We start from the raw sequence: 9,425 nt of genomic DNA on the forward strand, positions 1-9,425 counted from the left end.
CACGGAGTTTGAAAAGTATATAATATTTCTTTTTTATTTACAATCAAGTTCTGTTGGGCAACACAGTTAAATAAATAAAAGATGTGGCCTGGCTGTGAATTTCAACCCCCCCTCAACTTGCGTCTTCTGAACAACTCACAGAAAGAGGAGGGTGGGCGGGGCAGGAAGGAGCCGGAGCCGAGGCCCCTCAGAGGAGGGGTGCACATCCCCCCTTGCCTGGCCCCAGCACTCACGCCCACCCCTGTCCAGAGGGCAAGTATGGAAGAAAATAAAGTGCAAATTAAAGTGATCAAAATATTGGTGTTTCGCTCAAGGAACTAAAATTTCATACACAGGAAAAATGGGAAAGATAAATTTAAAAAAAAAATGTCACAGGCCAGTTTTTCCACGGCCTCAATCACAGCTCCTGAAGTCGAAGGCGACACCCCCGCCTCCTGGAATGGGCTTCCTGCGCTGAAGCTCCAAGGGGGTATTGCACATAGGCTTGGCACAGGGGCAGTGCGACCTGGAGCAGCTGGCTCCAGAGTGATACATTCCAGCCCTCCAATCCCGTCACCAGCAACTGTCACTTAAACGCACCTGGAAAGAATGTGGCACGTGCCCGCTTTCCGGGAACTGACAGATGGGGACAGGAACACGTTCCCTACTCCTGCAGCACACCCACTTCCTTGGAAAAAAGTTTTTGCAGTTCCTCTCAAGAAAATATTTTTTTAACCAAATTGAGATTGATTGCTTGACCAAGAGACAGACAAGCTCTGAGGACCAGCTGCTTCCCAAGAGCAGCGTAGGAGATCTAAGAGCATCCCAACCGTTATCAGCTGAGATCGGAAGGAGCCTCGAGGGAGAGACGAAACGAGCGGGGGACCGCAGTCCCACGACTCCCTGGAAACCAGCGAGTCCCTGGGCTACCTGAGGACGGGGTAACCTTGCTCTGGTTTCTGGTGATCTAAAGATTAAAGCGAGTTCACCGGGAAAATGACCCAAGCTGACGGGGCACGCATCAGGCCAGAACCGACTTTGGGAGGAGGACGGAGGAGCAGAGGGAGAACCAAGCCCAGGTGCGCAGCTGGTTTTGGCGCTGCCGCCCCGAGAGGCACCCGGTGGCCTGTGCTCCCCGCCGGGGTGGGACGCTCAGGGCCAGCAGTTTCCCACCAGAACTGAGGCAAGACGCGGAACGCCTGCTAAGGGACCACAGCGCCCCATCTTATTCAGTGTCGTCAGAAACCTCAGCCCAAGACCTTAGAAGTCCTGTTCAAAGGCGGGCCACCGTGCCGCACGGCTGACGCCACCAGCCAACACGCCACCACCTGCAGGCACAGAGCTGCGGGCCCGGTGCTTCTTCGGCGTCGGCTCCGCTCTCGAGGTGACGTCAGTACTCTGACCATAGCACAGCTCTGCTGCCTTTGTCCACACTGACGACGTGGGAGCCAGAGGGGGCCCATGCCACCGCGTTGACGGGCGAGCTTCAAAAGAGAGGTGGGAAGGCCAGTGAGACCCCAGCGAGCTTCGCTCGGGCCCCTGGAGCTCAGGGAGGTGGGCTTCCCTTGCCAGCGCGCCCCCACTCGCGGGCAGGCCCTCGTGAGCTCCGAGGAGCCCTGCATCGATTTCCGGAAGCAGTTTTAAAACGGAAGGAGTCAGGCCTTACCAAGTGTACCCTAAAGAACAGCTCTGAGAGAATTAAGACAGTAACGTCACATGACTCTGACAAGTGCCTCAGGACCACTGACTGAGGAGCAGAAATATTGTCACTGCTCTTGAGGCAGAGAGCTGGGGACGGAGAAACTGGGTTTGTATTCGAACTAGCAGCTGGGCTGGGGCGGCCAGAACAAAGCTAAGAAAAAGAGGAGCCTCGGGAAGACGAGAGAACGTTTCTCTAACCCCTTCTCCAACAGCCACTACTCACTCGCTCTACATGGAATGTTCTGAAACATAAACCACCAGCACACTGCCGTCTGTTGTACTGTGCGACAGCTTCTCTCCGCTAACCTGGCTCACAGCAGAGCACGTGAGTGGACACTGCCCTCGTGGGGCCAACTCGGGTCCCTGCCTGAAGAGGACATGACCCCTGGGGTGAAGTCGCAGGACGCACTCACAACCCGAGGGGCTCACGGGGCGCATCTTACCCGTGCTGCTTCGAAAGCACCTTCTCCACCTTTCCTGAGAGCACACTCCAGACGTAGAGGGAGCCCTCAGCCGAGCCTGCCGCCACGTAACTGCCATCAGGGCTGGAACGCAGAAGACAAGAGAGGCCATCAACCGCCCGCCCCACTTCAGCATCCGCGCCTCTTCCCAAGGAGTACCATTCGTCCTTTATGAGTCCAACGTGTGACCGTGCCCATACGCCCAGAAACCAGGGTGCGCCATTCACAACCGTTCCGACGAAAGCTGCTTCGCCCTGTGATCTTGGCCTCACCCACCCAAGGAATAATGGTGCCACCACGTTACTCCTTGGGGCCACAAGTCCCTAACTCTCTCTCAGACTCAAACACAGTACACAGGGAGATCCAGTCAACCCCCAAATGGCTACGGGTTTCTTTTAACAGATGGCTGCCTGGTTACACGGTTCAGTGACAGCAGAAAAGGAAAGAAAGGGGAAACTGTCGCCGCGGTACCAGACCCGACCAGGGAGCGCGTGGGAGACGCGCCACGCTCGGAGCAGGGGGACCAGGAGCAAAGCCGCTCTTCTCCCGAGAGCCTGCTCCGCTCTGCTCCAGGGGACCGTCCCACCCTCCCCTCAGAGCTCTAGAACAGTCCCTATGTAAACACGTGCAGAGAGGGGTAGCTGCTGTGCCCAGAACTGGCCAGCCAGCAAACGCTGTATTTTGGTACAACACACTTACTGTCCTATAATCGCAAAAGGACACTAGGAAGGAAGGAGACAGTGACCTCTGGAACTAAACTTACAGGTTCCCTCCTGGACTCAGGTTGGGACGCTGCATAAATCTGGCTCATTTTCCCAATGGGCAAGTGCCCTTGTTCTAACCTCTGAGATGAACTGAGCTGGGGGGTGAGACAGGGCAGAAGGAGCATCGCCACCAACCTGAACACAACTCTCGTCCAGTCGGAGCCGCACTTGAACCCAGACGCGCTGAAACAGACAACAGGGCACTGTCACCCCGAGCGCTCACAGATCTCAGGATCTGAGGGCAGGGTCGGGCCGGTCTTCACGCAAATCCTCAGAAAACCGGCAACTCAAATGAACCCCAGCCCGGCGTGTCTTCCGTTACCTAAACGTCTGTCTGACAGCATTTACTCGGAGATCGATAATTTTCAGCAGGTCGTCCCGCGAGCAGCTTAGGAGTTCGGTTCTTTCCGGGTTTAAGTCCAGGGCAGTGATCTTTCCCAACAGCTCCATCTCTCGGACGATAGTCTCCGATCTACAGAAGTAACGGAAGTCTGAGAACGTGGCACAGACATGCCGGAACGCCCCCCGCTTCCACCAGAACGCTGTGCCGGGGAGAAGAGAAGGTGGAAATGGCAACTCGATGAGAACGCAACGCCAAGAGCAGGGAGTGTGCTCCCAACCACAGAAACGACCTGTGACTGCTTCTATCATTTTCCTGTCAATAGGGTCTATGGTAATAGTTCTGACCACTACAACTCTTAGGAGGAATTAATTTTATCACTCCTTTTTGGAATGATACAATAATTGCCAATCAGAGTTTCTGATCATGTGCTAACCTAACCGGGGATACAGCCAACTAATAGTATTTCAATTATATCACTGCCACTAACCAAAGGCACACACACTTCGGTGGGCCTGGGCGGCCTTGTACGGACAAATGAGTGTTTCTCACAGGCCTCCTGCCATTCCAAGCTCAGCTCGAGGGCCCTCCGACTCCCCTGGTGATGCTAGACGTGGAGCTGGGACTCCAGGGCAGTCGCCACACTCCGTGACTCCCTCTTCTTCCCTCTTCCCTTTACTCCCCCGACTCTCCCTTGGAGGCCGTGGTCCTCCCCCAGGTCCATGACCAGCAAACGGCGCAGGGCCCTCTTGGCGACACAGCCCGTCTGCAGTCGTTTCGCTGTAAGCTTTCAAGGAAATGACTTCCTACCTCACACGTCACTAAGGAAGAGTATAACCGAGTGATTTTAAGTCTGTGGCTGAAGGCAAGCCACTCCACTTCCTTAGGACTCAGGGTCTTCATCTGTCAAATCAGGGGTGGACCAGGAGACTCCGAACATCCAGTCTAACTCTCAAATTCCATGTTTCAGGTTAAAAAAGCTAACTGAAGATTGGGCCTAGGAGCCACAAGCTTCATGCTAGGCCTTTCTAAGCATCACCTAGAACCCTGGCTCGTCACTCCCCACTCTGTCCACAACTGCTCAGTGACTGGGCTTCTGCCTCAGCTGCCCGTCACTCAGTCAGTTCGCCACCTACCTAGCAAACCAGCCTCATCCTTTGGGCTCCTCCTGCTGTCGACCGGCCCCTCCACTTCCTCTCAACCCTGGCCCCTCAACAGGACTGTCCAGCACTCCTGCCGCTTTTGGCCACTCCTCCTCGGGCAGCTCCCTGAATGCTGTCCTCACCTGCTTCACGTGCTGGTGCTGGGCAACCCATTCTCACACTGTCTCCGTCCTCCCGTGAGGACTCCCAACCTCTCTCAGAACCTCTGCTCCTGTTTTTACAAACGTCTATCAGAAACCACAGACTAATGAACTTACCCAAACACATTCTCTGGGCCTTCTTCCTAAATCTGTCACTTATTCTGTCTGGCTTTAATTTTCCCCTTCCTCACCCTCCACATCCGACCTCTCAACAAGTCCTGTCCGAATGCTCCCTAAATGGATTCCCTCCTTCCGGACCTCGCCTCTACTGCTGTGAGCTCAGATCCTCAGCAACTCTTTACTGATTTCCCTGCTCCCCGATATGTCCTCTACAACTGCCACCAACGGAATCTACCAGGCTCTCATGGAGCAATCCTTCGCTAAACACCCAGTGGTTTGTAAGATCAATTCACCTACAGATGGCATATAAAGCTCGTGGCAATGTGATCCCAACCCACCCTGTTAGTCTCATCTGCCTATGACCCGCTTTGCCCTGTTTCGGACACACCTGGCTGCCCTGCGGTCTGGTCTGCCATGCCTCTCAGTGGCTTTTCTGCAACGTGAAGCCTGCTTAGCGCTCAGAGTGTCTGAGGCATTGTCTCACACCCTCGGACGAAGCTGCAGGGCTCCACGTCAGGCACTGGGCAGACTGTGTGTCCAGCCCACCTATTACATTTACACTCTCCACCTGCCTACTTGTTCATCTTGGTTCCCCAGCAGCTAGTAAAGCACCTAGCAAACACACAGCGCATGCTCGTGATTGCTGAACGCCAACTGTCTACTTCATGCTAAAGAATATCAAACTGTTAAAGTAAATGTGGACTGCAGCTCATTTCTGTCATTTCCAGGGATTTAAAAAACACAACCCGTATACATATGGCCACAGCTCTACCAAGGAGAGACCCTCTCATCTGCCTCCCCACCAACTCTTGGGTATTATACCGGATGTCCCAGAAACGAATTTTCTTGTCGAAATGTCCACTCATTACACACTGCTCCGTGCAGACAATGTCATTGCAGCTGGATCCTGCAAACACTGTCTTTATGCCTGAAAGAAAACCAAACATCAGTACCCGAGCAGGGGCCCCTCCAGGCTGTCCACACAACATCGCTGCCTCGGGCCCCGCGTAGCCCAAACTACTCATTTAAACAAAGCCTGGACCATGTTAACGGCCACTACCTTGGCGCCTCTCTGAGTGTGAAATGACTTAAAATTCATACTGTGTCACACGAAAGGTGGTTAGCGTCTAAGCACACACACACATGGAGAGACTGAATGTCCTCACAGACTTTGCTGCGCAGATCCCAGAGCTTGAGGGTCCGGTCGTGACTTCCGGAAACAATGCGCGCGTTGTCCAGCAGGAACTTGGCAGACAGCACTTTGCCGCTGTGGCCCGTGAGTGTGTGCTAGGAGAGAAAACACAGCCAGGTGAGCATGGGCGCCAGCCTCCCCAAGCAGCCCAGAGCTGCTCAGGATGCTCAGCCGGAAGGATGAGCAGCTCTAACCGCCCGGAAAGCCTGTCTACGGGAGCTGCAGAGGCGAGGTGAAGAGGAACAGAATAAATCCCTCCCCCCAACACTAAAAAACCACCCAACATCACCAGTCCAAACTTCGGGTGCCTCCATCCTCAAAAAAAGGGGGGGCAGTTGGAGGACCTTTTTGAGACAGGTTCCCTTACCGATACTTCCTGTACTGTTCTCTCATCTTTTTTCTAAGTGGATTTATCAAATTACAAAATTTTAAAAGCCTAGATTTTATCCAGCGCCTCGAAGTCAGTTCCCTATTTAAAGTCAGGACAGACAGGTTCGCTGGGACAGAATTTACAGAAGGGAACATCAGGCCTCTTTAGACAAACAATTAAAACCCCTGGGGGTTTTTCATCAGAGGTCTCAGCTTGAAAGCCAGATCATAACCACAGGTCCCAGCACTCCCAGCAATCACACCCCTTCCTGACTGGCTGTTGGATGCCAACCTCACGTCCTCCCTGGGCTCACCAGGGAACACAGACTGGAGACATCACCGAGTGTCAGCTGTCCTTGTGCCCATCATGGCACTACTGGAGCCTGATGGGAGCGAGGCTGCCGGGGATGGTGAGGATCTGGGAGGGGACCTGGGGACTCAGCCCTTTTACTACTCATCATCGACCTCTTTCCTATACACAAAAACCCCCAAAGGCTCAGAAGATATTCACTGATGTTTTTTAATTAAAAAAAAAAAAAAAAAAAAGAAAAAAGCCTTTAAAAACCCTATTATACTTACTATATACTGCTAACTTACAGGTTCCAACCCCATTTCCAAAGATGAGACCTCAGAGTTTAGTGTTACCTTTTTAGTGTTTAAGTTTTAGAATCCAATCTTTCCTCTACGCTCGCTGGAGCAACTCCACTTCATTACAAACAGAAAACGTAGAAGTTTGCATGGATTCTAAACTCATCCTCCCACATTAAAACCTCTCTGAGGCTGGGACCACATCTCACAGCGGCTGCCAGCCCGGGGGCAGCTGAGCTGCAGCAGTGTGAAAAGTTCCCACCCATCCCGCTGGTGAAACTAAGGAAGCTCCAGCGACTAAGGTTACGTTAAATACAGCACAGGGACAGAGACTCCACTCAGCATAACTCGTCCAACCTGTACAAATCATGCGGGGGACAGAAAATCTGGGGAAGCACTTCTCATGTGATGTAAATGAAATTCTTAGTAAAAAACTATTTCATCACTGTTTTCTTTCTTATTACAAATCACATTTCACAAACATAGGGAGGCAAAGACATGGCTCAGAAATGGGAAATGTGAACGCACTCATTTTTACGTACTCTAAATGCACACATTAATATCTTCATTTACTTCATGTGAAAATATTCCTAAAAATGTTACCTATTGCCCTTTCAACAATATAGGATAAACAGTTTTTCAGGTGGCAGCTGAAATGCAAGGGCTTGGGGCGGGGGTGGGGTGGGGAGTCACACTAAATTGGGCTCTGAACACCCGGGTCTCTAACGTCGTCTGTGGAAGACTCATCTTTTCTTCACACTGGTTTAGCAGGGACCGCACAGCTGACAGCATTAATTCTCTGCCTTTTTGCACCTCCACTTAAAGAATCTTTACAGATATTTTAATAGCTAGATAATCTTTAGTGGTGAGATTACACTTTAGCATATAGCTTCCTCTTATTTCCTGGAATGAAACTACTGGATTAATAAAGAAAAGGAACGTTTTTATTTCTCAGCTCCTCATAAGGTATCATTAGTTCGCCTTTTAAGGAGTCTGGACTTCTGCTAATCTGGTTCTTGCTGGAAACCCAGGGGGCTGCCTGAGGCGGATCAGCTCCAGCTCCACACTCTCAATGCTAGGGAACTGGGTCTTCTACAAGAATTCACTGTTACCGTTTAAAAAGTCCTTATTTTAAGTGGATCGGATGTACTTAAAATTCTTTTCTCTATGCAGTGTTTTATCTTTAATATTAAACTCTAACACTACTGTTAGCTTTTATTTTCCTCTTTTAAACAGGGACTCACAAGAGATGAGGTTCAGATGTCACAGCAGCCCGAATTCCCAAATGGCTCAGGCTCCCGAGTCTCAGGACGGACCTCGAAGGACCCCCATGCAGGTGGCTACCATTAATCAACGAAAGACAACTGACCCCAGAAAAATGCAGAATGGATGAGAAGTTTCTGAAATAAAAACCACCTACTTCTCCATGTCACTGTCAGAGAAGTGAGCAGGGTGGGTTCCTTAACCCAGTTCAAGTCACATCTCAGATAGCAGCCAGGCCGCGGACAATGACCCTTTCACTCCCTCTTCAGGAAAGCTTAAGAGATACCGACCAGGGCTTGGAACCTGAGTTTTAGAACACGGATGTCCATTCATGTCCTCCAACATCCTCTGTCGACTAGGGCTAAGTGGAAGTCACAGTCCCCTACCACATGGAGCCCACTTACCTCCTGGACCCTGATAAAAGTTTCATGCAGGTTCTCTGGGTTCAAGAAGCTGTTTAAGGAAAGTCTCCTGACCTCTTCACATGTTCACCAAGGGACAGGACAGAGCTGTGAGCAGACCAGAGGTGCTCAAAGCCAGCTAGTCCAGCAGAGAAGGCCTTGGGCCTGGCACCAGCCCTCAACTTGTCAGCACCCACAGGTCGAGGCTGGTGCTCGAGCACCCTCACAGCAAGCACCCTGTCCAGTGAAAGTTGGCCCCCTTTGCAAATTAGCTCACTTGAAAAAGTTTTCCAACAGGATGACCTCTGCCTTCCAGACCTACCCTGCCTCCAGGCCCAATTCTTACATATGACCCAAAGGCCGATGCCGCCCGTACAGAACTTTTCTAAAAATTAAAAAAGAATCACCCTGCACTGGCTGACTCAATTGCCTGCTTTTCTCTTCCAAAGGCTTAAAATATAAGGAAGGCTATATGCCCCTCCTCACAAATTAAATAATTTTGTGTTATCTCCATCTAGAATAATCCAGGCCAATCCATTACCAGAAAGAGCACAGGCCTCAATTCCATTGTTGTTTACTAAACTGTGTGACCTCAGGCGCTTTTTGGGGGGCTTATCTGAGCCTCTGTTCCCTCATCTACCTACCGCACCTGGTTTCCCGAGGATTAAAGCAGTAACGGACATAACGTTTTTCAGTACTGGGTCTAACACATAGAAGCCACTCAAGAAAAGTCCCTTTTCCTTTAGGGAAATTAACTTTTGCAGAAGTGTTCAACTCCGTCTTAAATGTCTAATAAGCGGTAGGTTTCGTAGAGTACAACATACCAACGGACGGATTTATAATGCTGCCATGAAAACAGGCTCGGCCATCTTTTCCATGGCTAGGGTGCAGAACTATAGACTGCATCAGAAGTCGTTCAAGCATTTGAACAGATGTGAACTGTC

The 9,425-nt window shown here is 51.2% G+C and overlaps 1 protein-coding gene and 1 non-coding gene across 4 annotated transcripts in view; both read right to left on the reverse strand.

The window, feature by feature from the left end:
- The window catches only part of ATG16L1 (autophagy related 16 like 1), a 35,567-nt gene continuing 26,142 nt past the window's right edge, over positions 1-9,425 (reverse strand). For all 3 annotated transcript variants that reach the window (XM_006906621.3, XM_006906620.3, XM_015585437.2), the window contains 6 exons: positions 5,835-5,955; positions 5,491-5,596; positions 3,228-3,377; positions 3,041-3,088; positions 2,124-2,225; positions 1-1,463 (listed from right to left, as the gene is read on the reverse strand). In XM_006906621.3, the coding sequence (XP_006906683.1) occupies positions 1,370-1,463; positions 2,124-2,225; positions 3,041-3,088; positions 3,228-3,377; positions 5,491-5,596; positions 5,835-5,955 (621 nt within the window). In that variant the 3' untranslated portion in view covers positions 1-1,369. The remainder of the gene's footprint in view (positions 1,464-2,123; positions 2,226-3,040; positions 3,089-3,227; positions 3,378-5,490; positions 5,597-5,834; positions 5,956-9,425) is intronic.
- On the reverse strand, positions 6,435-6,695 carry LOC112475457. Its single transcript, XR_003044732.1, has one exon.

This window comes from Pteropus alecto, unplaced genomic scaffold (assembly GCF_000325575.1).
Source record: "Pteropus alecto unplaced genomic scaffold, ASM32557v1 scaffold110, whole genome shotgun sequence".
Lineage (NCBI taxonomy): Eukaryota > Metazoa > Chordata > Mammalia > Chiroptera > Pteropodidae > Pteropus > Pteropus alecto.